Source organism: Rhinolophus sinicus, chromosome 14 (genome assembly GCF_057876585.1).
Source record: "Rhinolophus sinicus isolate RSI-liver-muscle chromosome 14, RSI-T2T, whole genome shotgun sequence".
NCBI classification, from domain to species: domain Eukaryota; kingdom Metazoa; phylum Chordata; class Mammalia; order Chiroptera; family Rhinolophidae; genus Rhinolophus; species Rhinolophus sinicus.
The window spans coordinates 111,877,924-111,899,393 of NC_142514.1; the positions used below are offsets into that span (position 1 = coordinate 111,877,924).

The 21,470-nt window shown below is 39.1% G+C and overlaps 1 protein-coding gene across 6 annotated transcripts in view; it reads right to left on the reverse strand.

The window, feature by feature from the left end:
• The window catches only part of EXPH5 (exophilin 5), a 72,643-nt gene that overhangs the window by 11,509 nt on the left and 39,664 nt on the right, over nt 1-21,470 (reverse strand). For 2 of the 6 annotated variants that reach the window (XM_019718717.3, XM_019718718.3), the window contains exons 2-5: nt 18,969-19,129; nt 16,598-16,757; nt 7,719-7,767; nt 495-630 (exon numbers count right to left, since the gene is read on the reverse strand). In XM_019718717.3, coding sequence (XP_019574276.3) covers nt 495-630; nt 7,719-7,767; nt 16,598-16,757; nt 18,969-19,129 — 506 coding nt within the window. Of the gene's footprint in view, nt 1-494; nt 631-7,718; nt 7,768-15,579; nt 15,913-16,597; nt 16,758-17,447; nt 17,468-18,968; nt 19,130-21,470 lie in introns of those variants that run through there. The other 4 variants (XM_074335528.2, XM_088791471.1, XM_088791473.1 and 1 more) reach the window with 4 other exon arrangements.

The window sequence follows — 21,470 nt, forward strand, 5'->3', positions numbered from 1 at the left end:
TATGGTTCCACTGTCTGCAGGCAAGGGTGACTGGCTTGAATCAGTTCCCTAGTATAATGTGTGAAATTCACAGATCTTGAGATTAACAAGCTTTACTTCCTCATTTGTTAATCAATAAAAGCTATGTGTTGGCCTGATTCGGGGCTCAGTCCTTTGAGGCTGGAGTCCCTTGGCCCCGCTTGCACTCTATTCTTGGCTACTGTATATCTGAACCCTGCGTTGCCCTTCTTGCTTCCCACAACTTTTGTTGCGCTGGACGCGACACCCCAATAACCCCCACTAAAATTTAATAAAATAAATAAATAAACGTAAGATTCTTTAATATTTGTGATAATAGCATAGAACAGCATCCTCTTTAGATAAAGTAAACAAGAGGACTTCAAAAATAAAGTCCAGGGTTTGGTATGTTTTGAGCATTTTCATACAAACTGTAATTATAATATTATTTGCTTTAGTACTGGGAGTTCCAAAGGCAACTTCATGCATAGACTTACCTCGGAAAAACTCATTCTCCAGCAGGGAAGCGTCCCACGGAGGCACACCGCTTCCCTCCCTCATGCCTGCTGGCTTGGGGACAAATGCACTGTCAACTGGTTGATTTTCCAGATGTGAATTGTATAGTTTTGCCTGCTAATTTTAAAATAGAAGATGTAATATTATTTCTGGACCTTCTCTAGCTAGAATACTCACATTTTCCCATAAAAATGTCCCAAGCTTAAAGGTACTAGTATAAGGACCGCAAATCAATTTTCCTAACTTTTTTTCTCAACTTACAGAGTTTTGTTGCTTCTCCCATTTTCAAGTGATCACAAACTTCTCCATACCTACATTAATTCTCTTTAGTATGAGTCTTCAGGCAAGATACAGAGTCTCTCTCTGCCAAAAATCCCTACAAACTTGCACAACACTACACAAATATTAGGGAGGTTCTCAGAAAATGGGAAAGAAATTGACCTATCTTTTGTTGGGACTGTTGTCTCCATGGCTCCAATAGCTGGAATTTCAGATTTTTAAAACACTGTACCTATTCTATCAAAAGCTGGTTAGCTGAAGCTTCTAGTGGACCTTAAGAATTGGTGAACTTGATGGATTTGGGGGGGAAAAATGTTTCTATCCACAGAGTTCACGTGGAATGGTAGACCCTCCTAGACAGACATAAAGTGCCGATTAGTAGTTTTGAAACAAAGGTGCTGAAAAGTACAACCTTATAAAAAATTTTCAAAAAAAATCATTGTTAGTTTTACAGGATTTAGAATGATGTAGAACTAAAGCTGTTTTCTTAACTAGTAAATGTTTACTTTGATTTCATCAAATCCCTACTTTTAAGCTTTGTCTTTATAACCTTGGGGAATTATCCACTCCCACACCTTCACTCTCTTTTGCCTAAACTCCATTTGCACTTCCTCTGTCAAACTGGCTCTGTCACTCCTGACCCCACTCTAACTCATCCTGCACCCATCCCTGAGCCAGGTGAGCAGCCACTACCCATATTCTTTATTTTCAGTCTCTTTATTTTCAGCTTACTCTGCTACCCAGCCCTTGCCTCTTGAATTCCTTTCTTTCCCAAGTTTTCCCTTTTCATTTGACGTTTACCATTACATTTCATCTCACCTTGAATGCTTAAAACCAAATTTCTAATCTTTCCAAAGCTCCAACTTTTTTTACTTGTCCAGAGCAGGTCTATCCAATTCTAAAGCCCAGGTTCTCTTAATCCCTAAATTTCTCACAAACTAGTCTTTTCACTCCTGCCTGTTGTCTTTCTCAAGATCTAGGTCAGTTATTTCTTATAGAAGCCCTGCCCAAATTTCCTTGACTTGTGGTTTTCAGTTCTATGGGCAAGCCAAATGTGAATGCACACAAAGGAGATTTTATAATAAGGAAAAAAACAATTCAGTGATAATTTATTGGTTGGATATAGTATTATAATATAATATAATATAATATAAAATTCAGAAGTAAACAAATACTAGAAGCAAAACATTAACTACAGTGAGTTACCAACTGGAGATAATAAAACTAGAAACTAATCATTTGAGAAATCAGACCCTGCAGATCAATTCTTTTCTTCCTAAAATGCATCAAGGTGTTGTTTTCTTTGGTGCCCTACCTACTGTCTCTCTGAGTCTTTATTTGTGCTAATAATAATTAGTCATTGATCTAATAAGTCCATTCCTCCCAAATCTGCAGTTTTGGTAATTGGTGCAGGATAGATACATCTGATTAAGAGACAAGTCAGCATCATTGTCTCTCAACCCAAACAAACTTTAGATTTCCACTGTGTAGACCAGAGTACACTCTTTTGGCTTCCTGGATCACAGTCCTTTATAATGAAAATATATACTGAAATGAAAACTACATGAACTAAGGGCTCAGGTAAAGAGATGAACCTCTCCACGCGGGAAGGACTATTACCACGCAGAGACCCTGAATATAACCTCCTTTAGTTATGTCTGCCGGATCCTGTACTTCAAGATCAATCTTACTGGCCCTACACGTTAGGGATGCTTTCAACACATAGAGATGTAAATTATATGACTAAGAGAAAGTATTTATTTACGCTCAACTATAACTCTGCAAGGATTTTTTTCGTGATAAAACTTAAAAAAGTAACTGGTAGTCAATAGTAGGTATCAGACATAGAGAAGATTACACACTACCACTGCTCTATAGACCCCTTTTATTTAAGCTATATGTGCGATATTATTATTATTATTTTATTATTAATTATTATCAGCAACAACCATACATTGATCAGGCTAGGAAATGTGCTGAGGGCTTCATATTGCATTATTTTAACAACCCTATGAGTTTGGTACTATTATTATTCCCACTTTCAGAAAACTGCACTTAAAAAAAGTGAGGTTCCCAGAGGGCAGGTCATCTGCTTCAGATCACGCTGGTGGAAGGAAGGATTCATTCTCAGTTTGTCGGATTCCAAAACCCATGTTGAATCAGCTCTCTCCAGTTTATTAGTTTATCAGTGTCCTATATTTTGGCGGCACACATCTACTTGAGGCCAAACTGGTCTGCGAGCTGCTGGGAAGCACCTGAAGTTTCCTGTCACCTGGAGCAGAGGCAAAGCCTCCCGGGGCCCAGAGCACACTGATCCTCCGTCAGGGCTCCGTCTGGGACTCAGAATCCTCTCAAAATAATATTCCATGCCATGGAGCTGCCATAAAAGATGAGGTCTATTTCCCATTCCTGGCCTAGAGGATGATGTTCAAATACCTCTGTGCAGCAAAATTGTGTCAAAATCCTTTTCCAGCTTTAGATTTAAGCCTTTCTTCCCCAACTCTCCTCAAGTGCCCCGTACACACATTCTCTAAAATGCTGTGCACTTCTCCCTAGGCATACATGTCTCTGTTCCTGATCTTTGCTCTGTCTCCTCTTCTTCTAAAATAATCAACTCATCCATCCAAGTCCACTTCATATATTACCGTCTCCGTGAACTCTTCTCCAATTCTCCCAGGAAGAATGAATTACCATAGTATTTTTGTACACAACTCTGGTTGTGTATCATAATAGGTATCATAATACCTATTATGTCATATCAAAGTTGTTTGCATTCTTTCCACTTTTACTTTACCACGAGGCTTCTCCCCTTTCTCCCTATCACACATTTCAATCCTTCCCACCCTGATCTAGAAAACCATGAATTCGAAGACAAATGAATCAGGACCTTGGAAGTGGACCACTTTCTAAAATAACTAAGAAAGCACAATATTCACCTGTGTCCTGAGCACTTAGCACAGCATCAGCATGTAAGAGATTGATTAATATTTACTGAATTGAATTCCAAGACTACTCTTCTCACAATACTATTTCTCACTTCTGAACTTCTCTAACACATTTTTGTTCCCTCATTTGGTACCAACTATCTTATATTGAACAATATTACTCATTTATTCAGTTTCCAATATACTTTAAAAATATCTTCTCTCATTTGATCCTGTGAACAAATTTGTGAATTAAAGATTATCATTCCCATTTTGCAGATGAAAAAACTGAGTCTTGAGTAAGTGATATGATATGAATAATAAATGGAAACAATGGCTACTCACACTCATATGATGTGATCTCTAACCCTGTTCTTTTCACTATGTTGCTTTTTACTGTTGTTTTACTAATGTACATATCTTCAATTAGATAGTAAACTCCCTGAAGACAGGAGACTTGCTTTAAGTATCTCATGCCCTCCATACACACAGTTATGGATTTATTTGCAGTATACCAAGGTAGAAAGTTACATATATAAGATTTCAAGTAAAGATTATTGCAGAAATTGAGACACTGAATATTTACAATATTAGGACTCAGAAAAGCATGTCGGAGGTGGGAAAGCATAATGATTAAGTATATGAGTTCTACGCAGGTCCAAATTCTGGTTCTGCCCCTAATAGCTGTATAACTTCAGGCAATTTACTTAACCTTTCTATACCTTAGTTTCTTTCTTGGTAAAATGGAAAAAAAAAAAAAGATAATAAAAGCAGCAACAACACCTCATAAGATTGCTGTGAAGATTAAATGAATTAATAGTTGTAAAGCACTTTGGAATGGTGTCTAGCTCTTAGTAAGTCCTCATTATTATTATTCTGTAGTTATAGAGGATTTTCTGGAGGCCGCCGGCTGATGCTTGCGGTCCAATGAGCTAGAAAAACGTCCCATAGTTAGAGGCCAGTCTCAAAATACTGGCTTTTAGGATCTCAGTTACATTCTCAAACATGGAACAGAATAGGCTAAGCAAATGAAGCCTTTTACCCAACCCCAATTCACTCTACTAATATTGTCTGCAATTCTGACATGACAAAACAAACCTGTCACAGAGTAACCTTAGACTATTGGAGAACTTCTTAGGGCAGACAAACCTGTAGAACAGCTGTCAGAGCTGAAGCCTAAGCTCACTGATATTATCAAATGCCTTAGCAAAGTCAACAAGTAATTTTTCACAGTGTTCCTGACTTTGTTCTGTGTCTGTTTTCCCGCAAAGGTCAAATTCACCAAGGCACCTACCTTGTGGCTTAGGACCACTAATTTATTTCTTCTTTCAATTTCTGAGCACTCAGGCTGTGCCAGGCAATGGGGATACACGGAGGGCAGACAATCTGCTTTAAGGAGCTCTCACTGGCCCAGTGTGGTAAGCACACTGGAGGTATGTTTCTTGGGGTACAGAGCTGGCATATCACCTAACAGTAGGCCCTGCCAATGTGTTCAGAGATGAGGACTGATCAAGGGGCCAAGGCCATATGTTTTGTTTCCATTCTTATTAATGGTGACTACTTTGACCTTGGATTCCTCACCTACAAGGAGATGGCTCTCAAGAGGCGGCAATTTGCTCCTCAAGGAACATTTGGTAATTTCTGGAGATATTTTTGATTGTCACAATTGAGCGGAGAGCTACTGGCATCTAGTAGGTAGAGACCACAGTTATTGCTAAATACCCTAGATTATACAGGACATCCCCAGAACAGAGAATTATTCAGCCCAAAACGTAAATAGTGCTGAGGCTGAGAGAAACGCTGAGGTGTAGTTGTCTAAGCTTCTCTCTAGCTCTAAAAATTCTGTTTTCTCAAAGCTTTTGTTTCTTTTAAACTGAAGCACATGTTTAAATAGCAGCTTTCTTCTCTTTTGAGGGGAAGGTTTCTAATAATGTAAATATTTAATAATAAAATGCCAGAATCACCATATCTGCAGGCTGCCAACCAAGTGATGGGAAGTTTGTGAGCTCAAAGCTCAGCAAGAATCTCTGTAGCATCAACAGCCAACTTCTAGTTCTCTACAGGCTTAGGATTTCCATGAATAAATAATGGATATCTACATATCTATATATCATTCAAAACCTTTGTCTTAGACAGTAGTTTCATTATTTTCTCCCTCCTACTTTTTATAGAAGTTATTTATTGGGGTCAACAATCACTGGCTTGAGTTGCATTTATTTTCCTAGCTCTTACCTTTTATATTGACATGCTCTGAGCAGTGAAATGGTGAAATACAAGCAGCAATCAAGAGTGCCAGATAAAGTACAGCATAGAGAATATAGTCAGTAATGTTACAACAACCATGTACAGTGCCAGGTGGATACTAGACTAGTTCAGGGGGATCACTGCATAAATTATATAAATGTCTAACCGCTATGCTGTATACCTGAAACTAATATAATGTTGAATGTCAACTGTAACTTTAAAAATAAATAAATAAATAAAAAGAGTGCCATAAAGATATCTATTAATCCTCAGACTGGATTTCAAAATCCCGAGAATTCCAAATTTGCTTTATTGTTTTATAACTTCTAGACATTTGCATTTCTTTTTGACTCTTCATGTGCTTCAGACCCCATGGCTCTCAAGTGGTAGAGGCAGGTTAGCTCTGAGGAATTCTCCAAGGAAAAGCGAGTACAGAAGCATCCTGGAGCAGGGCTCCGTCCTCTTATAGAGTGACAGAGTGACAACTGGATGGATGTCACTTCAGTCCACCTCTCAGTTAAAGGAGAGTCTGCAGGTAACGAGCAACTGGGGCTCATATGCAAACAGGGCTTTGGGGTTGACAGCGCTGCAGGCATTATTGGCTTCTAGCTGTGGAGTTATAGAGACCCAGATTTTCTCATCCTGACTCTACCATTTACCAGTGACATTGAGCATGATCTTTAAATTCTCTAAACTTCAGTTTCTTCGTCTTTAAAATGAGGATGATCATAGTACTTATTTCAAAGATTTCCTCTGGGGATTAAATGAAATGATGTACGTCAAGTGCCTGGGTGATACTAAGTTCTCCACTAAAGTGTGGCAGTTGTTGATGCTTGGGGCTCAAGCATAAGAAAGGAGAGAGATAGGATTCAGTGTCGTCCAAAAAGAAAGAAAGAAGTAGCATTACTCTGAAGAAGAAAGGAGGCTCACTTTTGGTTTTGAAGTAAAGAACCTCCGTTTATATGCATTTCTCACCAAAATTCTACCCCATGGTTTTTTTTTGGGGGGGGGAAGAAAAAAGAAAAGAGAGAGAGAGAGAGAAGGTAGTTACAAGTACTAAGACTACAATGAATGGAAAAATGCCTCCATCCTCCTCCTGCATTCATAGGTCCCTTCCACAATCCTCTTTTCTTTCATCTCCAAACCACATGAGCTACACAGAAAGATGCAAGCATGTGCAGATCAAAAGTTACAACCATGAAGAAGCAAAAAACAGAAAACTTACAGCTTCTTAATCTTTTATATATGTGAACACAGAGATAAATTTAACTTTAAGCCCTTGGTGGAGAGTCATGTTGGGTCAGCCCCTTCATGTGAACTTGTTCTGGCCAAATGCTCTCACCTATAGGTGGCTTCCTCTTTGAATACAAATGATGGTTTTACCCAGAAAAGGTCCAGCCCAGAGCCACACTGGCTTGCAAAAGTAGCAGTGGATGCCTCTTGCCTCTTCCTCTGCCCAACACTTTAAGGCTGTGCAAGAGTGACACGTGATAAAATATCAGAGATGCCACTGACGGTGTGAGTGGACACACGATGGCCTTGCTCCTTCCTGGCAGAGTCTGCTGCTTGAACATTTCAGTACCAGAGCCAACTGGAAACCAACCACGACTGGAAAACTTTGAACTCTCTAGGAGAAATCTAAGCTTCTAAAGTAAATTTAAAACTCAGCCAAGAAGAATTCTATTGAAATAGGTAGCCAACCAGGGCTTACATTAATTCTGAGTTCCTTAGTGTAACCTTTAGTTTCTGGTTACTTACCAAAGTGTTGCCCCTCACAGACACAGGAAGTTCTGCATGGCCGTCACATCTGTGAAAAGAATTTGAAATAATTTCTTTGAAGAAGTGCCTAACTTTTACCAGGAGGAAAATCAACAACACATTTGCCATTATATCTTGATATAGGAAGAGGATACATTTCTAATGCTCTGTAGGAAGACATTTCTCGGCTAGTGCAGTGTCGAAAAAATGTCAGAAAGCTTTTCCTATGATTGCTCAGGATCAATGTTTTACATCTTTGTCACTCAGATAGCCAAGAAGAAATTACATAATAGTGGATTTGTATCTGAACACAGCATAAAGATGTAATAACAAAATGGTTACATTTTTTGAGTGCTTACTATGTGTGCCGGCAGTGTTCTTACACTTTATGTGCACGGTAACTCATTTAAATACATCACTCTTGTGCAGTGGATACTACGATTTCTCCCATTTTACAGACCAGGAGATGGAGGTACAGAGAAGTTAAAAGACACTGCCCAAGGTATATAGGCTGACTAAATCCTTCTTAACCAGTATGACACACCGAATCTTCTTGCAAATGAGAAATAGATTTTTTTGTTTCTGTACATTTTTATCTTAAAGAGAGATTAGGTCAGGACTGGACTCAAGAATTCATAAGGGAATTTTTTTAATAAGCAAACTCTATAAAGATGATTTCTAGATATACCTTTTTATAAAGATGTCCTACTTATTATGAAACCAACTTGGAGAACAACTGTGCTTTGACTATTTATATTGCTTCTCTCAAATTCAGTAGAAGGCAAAAAATTTACAAGACATAGGCCCAAAATTGAGATAGATTTTTGATCTTTTAAATCTATCATCCTATGCCAAGGGTGCTCTGCCTGGATTACAGCTCAAAATTTAATTGACTGTATGACTCATTGCTCTGTATGAAGTCAGGTCCTCTCCTTCACTATGAGAACTACAAAGGGAATGAAGAATTAAATAAACTACGACTCTAGGTCCGATGAGTCAAAAGTGGCAAGACGCAGTTTTCCTTCTTTCAAACTCCTGGCTGCTTCATGTTTCACAAAAGTTGAGCATAAAACCTGGGAGGACAAACAATTTTATATCTTCACACAGCCATATGTATTTTATAGTTTAGCTCATATTTTAAACAGAAATTAGAATTGATATCATGGATTATTTTTCACATTACTCTGAAATACTAGCTCTATACTTTATCATATCTAGGAGTTAAATACTGCTTTTATTTCCATTCTTCCTTTCTCTACAGCTTTATTGAGCCTACATGCCTCCTACATGCTATGGACTATTTTGAGTTCTTTGGAGGCAACAAATATAACTGCTATAGGGACTCTGTTCTCTGAGAGCTTTTGCAAGGAAAGATTAGATACATAAAGAGCCCCAAAACAAGCCAAGACATGATAAGGACAATAAAGACTGAAAATGCAGAGGGGCCTTGATCACTTCCTGGGAAGAACAGGGAAGGCAACAGGGAGAAGATGGTGGTTGAACTGGTATGAGAGGCAAGGGACAGCATGAGCAAATGCCTAGAGATGGGAAAAAGCGAGGGAGGTTGGAAACTGGCAAGTAATTCAATTTTCCAGGAGCCAAGAGAACATGCCAGATGGTTAAGATTCTTTCCAGGGCCCTGTGGGGCTGCAGCCCTCACTGTGCACCCACACAGCTCAACACTCTCATCAGCTCCCTAGGCCCCCAATCTGATTCGGAATGAGGACAGCAGGAACAGGAATCAGTTTCTGAGGGTGGCAGGTGGGTGGAAGACACGACTTTAGAGGATACCTGGAGCACAGTTGGGACAGAGCACCACTGAATGCAAGAATATGCTGCGAGGGGATGCATGCTCCCTGAGGGTGTGCAAGGCCATGTACCATTGTGAATTTAAGTAGCAGGGGACAGGACTCAGCTGGCTTGGAGGCCCAGAGTCTCTGCACTCACTCCCAGACCCTCCTGAAAATTAGGTTTCTGATGTGAATGGCTTCCACTTGTATAGTGAATAAAAGCAACAGTGGTACCGTGAAAACTATGCTGGTAAAATCCTCCAGAATTGGTGATTTCAAAGGATACAAAGCTACCTCATCTTCTGCATTTACTCTTAAATCCTACTGATGCCATGTCTTAAAGATCTCTCACATATGTCCCCACTTCTCCAATTCCACCCATCCTGCCTCATATCAAACTTCCACAATTTTCTCCTGGACTCCATCCTTTATATGATCAATAGAGAAATCTGTCTAAAATGCAAATTTGATCTTATCAATTTCCTACTTAAAATCTTACAAAGTATTATCCAAAATCTTAACACCACACAGGCTCTTCTTTTATCTGATGAGCTCCCGCACCCCCACCCCTGACAACCCTTCATCCTTCAAGCTTTATCTCCTCACACTTCACTCTTCTATAGGTACCTGCATGTTAGGCTTACCAAATTTATTGTACCTCCATAAAATATTCTCTCATCTCCATACCTTTGCAGCTAGCATTCAGAAATTCTCATTCAGTAGATTAGAGTGTGGCTCAAGAATATTTGTTTAAAATATATATATATATTCTTTTCTAACCAAAACCCTGGGTCATTTCCCCCAAGTGTTGGTGGAGTACCCTGTAGTTACTGGCCACTGAAAAGCTCCACCTGGATGACCACCAGCAATTCAGACCCTCCATGTCCAACATGGACTCTGTGTCCTCCTAGAATTCCACACCCACTCTTTCCTATGTGATGCATTTACAGAGCCTGTTGATTCAAACTCGATCGATATCTCTACATCTCCCTGCCTTTTCCCTCGTGAATGACAGTTTTCATCTCTTGCCTTTATTATTGTAGTAGTCCCTTAACTGTCCTTCTCTCTCCAGGTTTTATCCCAATCCAATCCATTCTCTACACTTTAGCCAAAATGATCAGTATAAATTGAAACATGCCACTTCCCTGCTTAACATTTTAATGATTCCCACTTGTGCCCAGGTAAAAGTTCAAATTCTTCTCTACCTTCAGAAGATCCTATGTCATCTAGTACCTGCATACTTTCCACCTCATATTTAACCTTCTTTTATCCCTTTGGCCACAGGGAGTTTGCCACATCTCTGACTGAACCTATGCACTGTTGTTCCTTTGCCTGAAACAGTTTTTTGCCACTTGTTTACCTGGATAACTCTCTCATCCTTGAAGAATCATTATAGACATATTTTTACTGGGAAACCAACCCGGACTCTAGATACGCAGGCTGAGACTCTTAGTCTAAGATACTCACTCCTCGAAATGTGCTCCCAGAGCATACAGAACTTCACTTTCTCAGCACTAGCCTATGTTTCAATATTCTCTGTGTGTTGTCCTCACAAGACTAAAGCCCGGGAAGTCAAGGACTGCAGTTTTATTCCACAGCGCTGCACATGGTATTTGTTGAATACATGAGCAAATGGGTTTCATTTTTACCTTCCTCACATCTGCTCTTCCGATAGTCTTCACATCACCCATCTAGTTTCCTAAGTCAGAGTGGAGAGTTCACTTCCCCTCTCCTTTCTGTCCTACCCAACACATCTGGTTACCAGGTTCTCATGAGCCTGCATTCTAAAGGGTGCCAAGATATGTCTGTTTGTGCCCTCCTTGTTGCTGCTACCTTAGTTTAGACCACTACCATTTCAACAGCCTCTTTCCTGGTCTGTCTGACTTGAGTTTTGCCCCCTCAGACCTGTTCTGTGCGCTACAGCTAGAGCAGTTGCTCAGCCTTGGCACTACTGGCATTTCTTCGGTGTGGTGGTCTGTCACGTACACAGTAGGAGGTTTAGCAACATCTCTGAAGCCTACCTACTAGACAGATGTCAATAGCACTTACCTTTCAGTTGTGAAAACCACCAACATCTTTAGACATTGCCAAATGTCTTTTTGGGGCAAAACTGCCCCTGGTTGAGAAACACTGGTCTAAGGTGATCTTTCTAAAATGAAAATCTGATTATGTCATTTCTCTGTTTAAAAACTATTAATGGGGGGGGGGGGGGGAACTGTCAACGGAAAAAATATATACATATGCAATACACATATGCGTGAAATACATCGTTACTAGTGTTTGTCCAGCAGGTTGTGGATGATTTTATCTGCTATATATATAATAAGGAAAAGAATGGTATTATTCAAAAAAGTGAAAAAGTGATTTATGGCTCCCTGCTGTCTACAGGATCCATCAAGTCCAAGTCCTTTGCATTGCATGTTAAGGTCCCAATCACTGGCCTCTGCCAATCTCCCCAATCTCATCTCTTACAGTCTCACCTTAGATAGAGTCATTGAACCTCAGTGACCTAGATGAGTTGCTTTTTCCAGTCTCTGTACCTTTGCTGTGTCAGTCTTTCTGCCTGGTGCAACATCCCAACTCTTACCTGCCTAGCTCAGTACTATATGTCCTTCAAAACCTGGTTCTCTTCTTCCAGGAAGATTTCTGGATCCCCCAGTCTGAGCAGAGTGCTTCTCTTTTATGTTCTCATGGCAGGAATACCATGCATCCACCATAGCACTCACCATATTGTACCATAATCATCAGGGCACTCAGCTGTCACCCAGGTTGCAGCGAGGCCAGGTGGCATCCCTGCATGAATTCTAAAAGGCATCCCTTCCTCAAGATCCTTACTGCCATTTGCCAGAAAACTGTCATAATAAATATATGAATTCCTGATGATCATGATGTGATTGGCACTTCCTGGAGATAGATGGTGTACCTCCTGCCTGACTGTATGCAGTAACCCGGTGTTCCCTACAAGATTATAAAGTCCTCCAGGCAGGGACTTGGCTTTATTTTCAAGATTTTGTCTCCAACACTGAACATAGTATCTGATCCACATAGTACTTTCACAAAAGATTGATAAATAAATGAAAAAGAAACCATCAACTCGGCTACCGGGACCCATGCCAGAACTCCGATCGCTCTTAGCATAGAGGAAAGAGGAGGCTGTGCTGCCATGGTTCCCAAACCTGAACGAATATGCAAATAGCCTGGAGAATTAAAAATAAATTACAATTAAAGTAAATGTATTTATTAAAAATAAATAACCTTCCCTCTCCCTTACTTCAGACCTTCTGAATCAGAATCTCAAGGTTGGGGCCAGATTATCTGTCATTATTTTCAAACTGCTGATGAGATCATAATAATGATCACCCCGATCAACTGGGAACCGCTGGCCACCCAGAATGGAACTCAAAACTATGCCCCTTGTCTGGCTTCTCTCTCCTGTCACCACAACCCTGCTGTTCCCCTGTGGACACCACACCTGGTGTGGAGCATTCCCAAAGAAGCATCTTGCTTACTCTGACTTCCTCAGTCTAGGTGTCTTGGATTTCTGTTTTCCAACTCAAAATAGGCACTCAGCTAGGAAGGGGGAAGAGAGCACAGTAGGATGCTTGTAGTGTATGAGAGAGGAAATAAAATACCAACCAGAATCCAGGAAAATAATATAATCTGCCTTTTTAATTTTCCAAAAAATGTTTGAACTTTTTGCTTATGGAAACGGAAGGTGCACTGGGCTGCCTAAACTGTGTACACCCTATGGATCAGGCAAGATTGGGCATGTCTGAAGAGCAGCTAGGTGGATCCACCAAAGACCTTTGCATCTCAAGGGAAAAAAAATTCTCCTACAGGAGCAAGGTGGTGTGTATGCATTCACTTGATGACAGCTGTTGTCACTTTCTAATCACACCTATCTGGGGAATACATACTATACGTGAAGCACTGTGATGGTCCTCAAAGGAAATAGGTGATCTTACATTTAACTGCATATGTTATTCATGAGGTTTATGAACTAGTTCCCTTGTATTGGCCCTTTGCCTAGTCCTTGGGACTACAACAAAGGAAAGAGTAGGGGACAAAAGTCCACGCCCCTTAAATTGCCATCATGAACTGGTGACACATGGCTGCACAGCTTTGAGAATGTGTGTGAACATGAGGGTAAGTAGCCCCCCTGAAAGAGTGACTTCATTGTAAAGTACGTTGGAGCATGAAACAGAGAGGCACACACCACCTATTCATGGTGGGGAGGACATCACTGGAATAACCGGGGGTCTAGAATAAGAAAGGAACAACTGTAGATGTTTCTCAGTTGCCAGGAAGACTGCTTTCATAAACTCATACACTATTGGGTACTTGCTGAACTATGAGGAAGGAATCTGTGAGTCAATGGAGTTACTGAAATGTTATGGTGGGGGCTGAGTGCTGTATGTCACAGGCACTAGATGCCCCATTGCAAGACACACGGAAACATGACTTTGCAAGGAAATGTTGGGGGAAAAGATACATGTAAAGCATGTATCCTTTCCTTGAATTTATTGGCTAGCAATAAATTAAAACATGAATGGAAAATATTTTTCTTTTTTCCTGGGGATGGGGTGGGGTCACAAACGGTAGAGTTCAATCATTTATAAATAGGATTAAAATAATGGGATAATATGAGAAGTGCATACATTTGAGAGGAGAAACTAGTCATATGAGAAGCAGAAATGGCAAAACTTTTTGCCTTGTTATTAATTCATTAAGTCACTATGTTCATATGGCTTTTTATCTACTGATAATAGGAAGTCAAAGCTTCAACATACCATATACTTTATTGGCTGGGCCTTTCTAAAATAAACAAGTATATCTAGTGAAATGATGAAGTCCATTCTGGGGGGCAATGGGAGAGTTACCCATTATCCAGTGTCATTTCTCAATTCAACCATAGCATAAGAGGAAAAAACATTTTTCTGATACTCAATTCTTTTAGGGCTGAACAGAAGGCTGTGTTTTGCCTAGAGAGGTTTGGTTCTCTTTCTGTGATATGCAAAAGATCCTATAAACTGCTTTCCTGACTTGTTCTCCGGAGCAACTAGTGTGATAAAGTCAAAGCTTGATGACTTCAGCAAGTAGAAACCTGGCAGAGAATGACTGTACTTGCCCCGGGGGCCCTTTGTCAGTTCCTCCCATTGCACTCACAGGCAAGGAGGGACTCTTGAATCAGAGTCTGTATTTTGAAGGTTGATCTTGTATTTCAAAAGATCAAAACTGCCCAAGAAAGTTTGATTCTACTTAAGAGTAAAGAGTCCTTTGGAATTTATATTCCTACCATAGCCCACTTCCTTAACCCCACCCCACACCCCACACTCCCCAGCCAACACACACACACATTCAGGATTTATATCCAAATATTCTGGTCATACTGATATTTAAAAATACATTTTCTCTTCTGAAACCTCTTAGGAGCAAAAAAGCAGTGCCTTCATGGTGTTGTGCACCAGCACATTAATAAATATTTATTGCCACTTATGTTTTGATAGTAAAATGTATTTAAAGTTGACAAATTCTGAAAACTGCTACATATACACATATACTTAAATAATGAAATTTGCTTAATTTCTGCATGCTGTGTTATATGTTTCAGTTCATCTGGTTAAAAGAGAGCTAAGTCATTGTGATACATAAGGATAGTTGTTGCTAAAAAGCATTTTGCAAGAGTTTCTGTTTTCTTTTTTTTTTTAAGTTTGGTTTATAACTAAAACACATGACACCTGAATGAAGATTATAGATATTTTATCTTCTTTGATCCATTTTTGCAATAACTTGCAATATGAACTTGGAAATAACTTGTCCATTGAGATAACAGGTTTTTCAACTTTTCCTAGTTTACTACGAATGTCAGATTGTTCAGCTATACAAAACTCTGCCTTAAAATCACCTAAAACACAAATTACACCACAAGTCCCAGCTACACCACACATTAGGAATATTTCTTTTCTCCTTACAAGAAATGTTACCTACAAAGGAAATATTCCTCATTTCAAAATTCCCAAATGAGAGAATTACTAATGTTTCAAACATTTTTACCAAGAAAAGCAACTCACCTATTTGAAGAGGATTTGCTTGTAAGTGACTCTGGTAGAGACAGTCACACAAATTTACATTTTGTTTAGCTCTTCATTATTTCATCAGAGACAAAACAGCGTCCGGTGAAAGCTGAAGCAAAAAACCTTCCATCCACCCAAGAGGGGAGGAAAGAACTCTGTTCTCTGAGTCCAGGAGTCTCATCACACACCCCACCTGCTGCTGCTGCTGCTGCTGCCTATTGTTTTTCGGCAAGAGTGACCTCCAACACCTTTAATTTAAGCAGTGCAGTGCACTCTTAATGGTATGACGGCACACATGGAACACATCACGTGCCAAGCCAACACCTTAACAGGGTGGGAAGCTTTTCAACCAGGAAGGCAAGCTGAAAATATTTAGCAGTCAGCTCAGATGAATGGAAGCAAAGCCTTACGTGTTTTGCACAAAACAATCCAGCAACATAATGAGTCAAGTTGAACCTATTTACACAGTTCTAAACTGGGAACCATCTGGAACTGTGCCTTCACTGCTCCAAAAGCTTCCCTTCCTTCACCTGAAGTTTAAGTTCTGTGCAACGACATCAGAATGGTTCTGATTTTTCCCTACTTTCTTTGGTCATCTCATTTATGCTCACTGAGTACCTCATCACTCCTTGTAACCACAGACACACATACTCCCCAAGGAAGAAGCAAATATATCTGCCTGATTTAAATATATCTGCCTGACCAGGAAATAGACCAGGCGTTTGGAGCAGTGCAGAAATTGTCAGTAATTATTTCCCAATATTTAACCCATCATTCACCAAGTGCACACCTAGAGCCTGTGCTGTTAGTTAGAAGTTGCATTCCACGTGACCCAAGTTTCCAGGTTTCACAAGGACTTTGTCCCTCTGCACACTAAGTGCTGTTTCCTTCGTTAGTTTAGTATTTGAATTTAAATTCTAAGAGCAAACATTAAACATTCGGAACACCAAACAGGCTACTGGCCTCTGGGAATCAGGTAACTAATGAGCTGTCACATAATCTGAATTTGACTCACCCTTTTTGTCCCAGAGACTGAAGCTTTACAGTCTCCTTTCTGGATTTTCTGAATGAGAACAGGGAAGAAAATGATCTGAAGCTCAGCCGAGAAGGAACAGATGGTAGATTTTTTTGATTAGGTATATTTTTCGATCCTGATGCTTGTAAATCCATAGGATCTAAAAGAAAATTGTAAAAATTTTGTATTATTAAAATATTTCCAGGTCAATAAATCTCAGAGAACTAAGGCTTCACTCTCTTCCCTCCTGTCTCTACGTAGTCTAGAGATGCAGCAGGCATCCCCACATGAACCAAGGGGAGTCCTTTGCCTCTCGTGGTTTTGCTAAGTGGAGAAAATCCTCAGACATACTAGGGAGTCTTTTAATATGTCCTGTGGACTGCAGTTCTGTGGAACCCTCCCTTCACACCAGTTGCATGGATCTCACTCAACGTGTCTTCCCCATGGCTATCCAAAATGAGATGTGAGGTGTTGGGGACCTCATTCAGTTCTCATGTTGCTCTTAACCACTCTGTCCTTGAGAAATTTTTATTTTAGTACTTTAAAACACAGTGCTAGATACTATGTAAATTTTATACCAAAGAAAGTAAAGGGAAATTAAGCCATTTAGAGTGTTTCCTATTCCTGTCAAAAAAATCGATTTCTCTTTACATATTTGCTACATAAAAGGTTTTTGTGTGTATATGCATGTAATATAAATATGTATTACATATGTGTAGATAATATAGTTTTATATATGAGTATTAAAATTCTAAGGCAAAGTCAACATATACAAAGTTCCTAATACTGTACTACTTTGGACAAGCTGAGCTTAGAATGTCAAAGGAATCCAAGGTAAGGAGAAAGTTACCACAGTACATGTTGTGTCATTGGAATTAACCCCTGGTCATCCGCAAAAGGTGAAAAAATTCACAGACTCAGCCTGAAATGAGGAGAGCAATGAAGTAAGTTTATTCAAGAAGAAAGATGCCGGCATAGAAATTGCCGGGGCAGACAACTGCACCTAACTTTAGGTTAGCTTTTTCTTATATAGGAAAAGGTAGGTAAATTTCCTTACAGCAGGAGATGTGACGTACAGACTGAGGTCATTTGATTGACATATGTTGGTTATCTTACTAGTTTCTTTCTGTGCAAGCTCTTACCCATAATGCATACAGAAACACCCATGGGGTTGGGGGCCAAACCTTAATGTTCATTTTATTTTAATTGTATTGTAATGAGGCTAGCGTTCATGTAACGGACAGGTTTTAACAGTTTGTGCATGTATGAGGAACCAGTTAATACCAGTCGGGTCTTATCTCCTCTTTTTAGGAGTGTTTGGACATCTTTGATTTATTTCTAGTGGATGAGCCTGGGCAGTTCCTGGGGAAGAGATGCAGGCCCCCTTCAGGCTCACTTTTATTAACCCTTTTTTGCCTCATCAGTATATATGAGGTTAATATAAATATCTGAAATATAAGTCTTTTTAGATAAATTTGTATATTATGGGAATTGCAAAATATTGTCAGTATGTAAATTTAGAAATATTGTTACACATTTCTTGATGTTACTAATACCAGTATTAGTAACCTATAAGCAAAAATAGTCAATGTGACTATCAGTAGAAAGATACTTTATATTTATATTTTTAAATTTCCAATGCACTTTGTTATTTTCACTATTGTTCTGTGAAAGCAGGTTTTATGATCCTCATTTGCAGATTTTTTTTTTTAAGTGATGGGTGAAGGCAAGTGACATGCTGGTAGTCATACAGAATGTCCCAAGAAGGCATTTATTCAAACTCTCTTACAGGGTTTAAGTTACCAAAGTACCAGAAGGGTAGGAACCCCTCTTAACCTCTCTTCTCCTTTTCTTCCCCTCCTCTGTCTCCCCTTGTTCTGCATCGTCACTCCACTTATTTAAGTGCTTACTGTGTTCCAGCTCAGTACTTTACACATAAAATTTTATTTTATTCTCACAACTACCCTATGAGGAAGGTACTATCATACCCATTTAAAGATGAGAAAATTAAGGCTTACAGAGAGAAAGTAACTTGAACAGAGTCACATACATTTTGATAGAATAGAGAATATACAGAGACACAAGAGTGGAGATTTGAATCCGGATACATCTATATCTATATCTATATCTAGCTGTAGCTATATCTGTGTTCTTAACCACTATGCTATCTTGACTGATTCTTAAAGCACATCCCCAGACATTATAGTACAATTTCAGGTTCATTCTTTTTATTGTGTGTTGTGTTATGAAACTTTTGTACCTTATGATTTAAAAATAGTCCTAAACATGGATTGGTTAAATTGGAGATCCACTGAGCCATTATCTACAATACCATAAGAAAAAAAAATTAGATGTAAGTATCTTTTCTCACCATTTTCTGCCATCCCCTTCTTTAGCCTGTATGTAAGTGGTTGCTTTAACATTTGGCTAACATCTGTTTCATTGCAAAACTTTTTTCTTTGAATTTCTTCAAACCATTCACCAGTCACTCCTTGAAGCCATCTGATATCCCTCTTTGTTTTCTGGAGTTTGCTGAAATAAAGAAAAATATCAATGCACCTTTAAATTTCTTCACATCAAGTGCAGACTCACGTGCTGGGCTAACCTTTATACCTAAAGGAGAAGTTGCATAAACTGCAAGTTTAGGGGGAGAAAAATGGTTCAAGTCAGAATTTCCTTTTTACCATTTGTATACATATATGCTTATTATATATATATATATATATATATATATATATATATATATATATGCTGTATTCTTCCACATACAGTGATAATCTAAAAGTTTTTCTAGTAGTTAAAATAATCAAGTCGGTGCGGACAACCTGGGTTGGACATTGTACAAACACCGGCCTAATAATGCAATCGAATGATAGATGTTTTAATGACATGGAGAAGCTAGAATCTTCTAGTTCTCATTCCTTCATTCCTTTATTCCTTCATTCCTTCGTTCATTCATTCATTCATTCATTCATTCATTCATTCATTCATTCATGTGTATTGAGCAATGTCCACGTACCAGTCGTGTATAGGCAATGGAGATTCAACAATGAATATAACAGACAAAGTCCTTATGATACTTGCCCATCCAGTGGTCAAAGTTAAAACCTTACATATGATTGAATGTAATGGTCTTAAATAATGGAATTCTTTAAACATAAAAGCCCATGAATGAGCACAGGGCTTATGCTCAGGTAGTAAGAGACAGTATGATTTGAGCTATATAGAAAAGGAAATCTACAGCACAAATATGTCTGCCCCCCACTGTCAGAATACCAGAACTGAAATTCTGTCATTACTTCTTCCTTCTCCCCTACCCTCTCCTGCTTCGTCCTCTTTCAAACAAAAATGCTGCTCTAAGTCCTTAATTAAATCATTAGTTGTGATTCTTATTTTAAAGCAGATCATTTTGCTCTATTTCAGGAGGCCCCTAGAACTGTTTGGTAATGGGAGGTGCTCAATCCAGAGGGACATAGCCTTGGACTGGGGCAAACAGAGCAAAAAGGGGAGTTTGAAGAACATGATGACAATTCTCATGAAGCAGCCAGTTTGGCACAGCACTGATGAAAAAGTTAGGCTTGTTGGGTTCCGAGTTTGAGAAGTTCTGCTGTTTGGGAAAGAATTTCATGTGACCCTGTAGCGGTTGCCCTTTATCCAGGGTGCTCTGTAAGCACAAGTATTAGGGACTTTGTATGACTAAGAAGGTGGTGAGCAAGACAGCTGCAGAGTGGCAAACTTGGGGTTAAAGGCAATGAACTGAGATGGTCGCAACACAGGCTCCTCCTTGGGGCTATGATACTGTCATTTTATGAAATAATTGAGAAGGAAGCCAAAGGCCATCCTGCCCAGACTTGCATTTTGAAAAGCATTAGGTAGCAAGCATTACGTCCAGCCCACATAATTTGCACTAGTGCTTCCCACTATGCCATTGCCACTGCTCTGGCACCTGGGCACTCCTGTGTCTATTGCAACTTTCCTTACTAACAGACTAAGAGACCACAGGTACCTGCTGCTAGCTAGTACTGGCTGCCTCCATTCTGTAATATCTCACATTTCTCCAGGACCTCCACTTCCTTGAAGTTCCCCTAAATTATCAGACTCCCATATTCAGTACCACCCCCACCTCCTCTTCTTAACACATCCATCTCATTTCAGAAAACAGTAAAGCTACCTGTCTTAGAAACTCTTTAATAAACATAACTTTTTTTTCCCTAAAGGCTCAATGTAACACAAACTTTCTTTTAAAATAACCACACCACTTAATTCCACTTCAAACATTCATTCCATGCTTGCACACATATTCATCTCTGCCTGTTTCTTTTCTAACTTCCAGTGAAGTCAGAAATCTATACCTCTGTTGAATATTCATGCAGTTTGAATTCTCCTCCAGGAAATAGATCTTAAAGAAATACCACCCCCAAAGTACATAATTTAATTGAACATTATAAGGTTGTTAAAAATAATTATGTAGGTGATGTAGCATCTTGGAAAAGTACATGTGACATAACATGAAGCAGGAAAAACAAAATACAACATTTTATCTATGACTATAAGGTATGTAAAGATGGCACCCACTTGGACACACCAGAGAAAAAAATGAAAACACCTAATCTCAGAGTAAAATAATTATAGTTATCATTTCTATTTTTAGCTTTCTAATGATGTTTATTCAATAAGTACAATATGTGGAGCTATTTTTTCTTTTTGTTTAATTGTGAATTTTTATTCATATTCTCATTTTTCCATTGTAATTTTTCTTAGAGATAGAGAAAGAAAATAAGTCATATTTTCATAATCCTAACACAATTCTATCACACTTTTGGTGTGATTTTACCTCTGCATTTTTCATGGCTCTAGGCATTTTTGCTGTAAG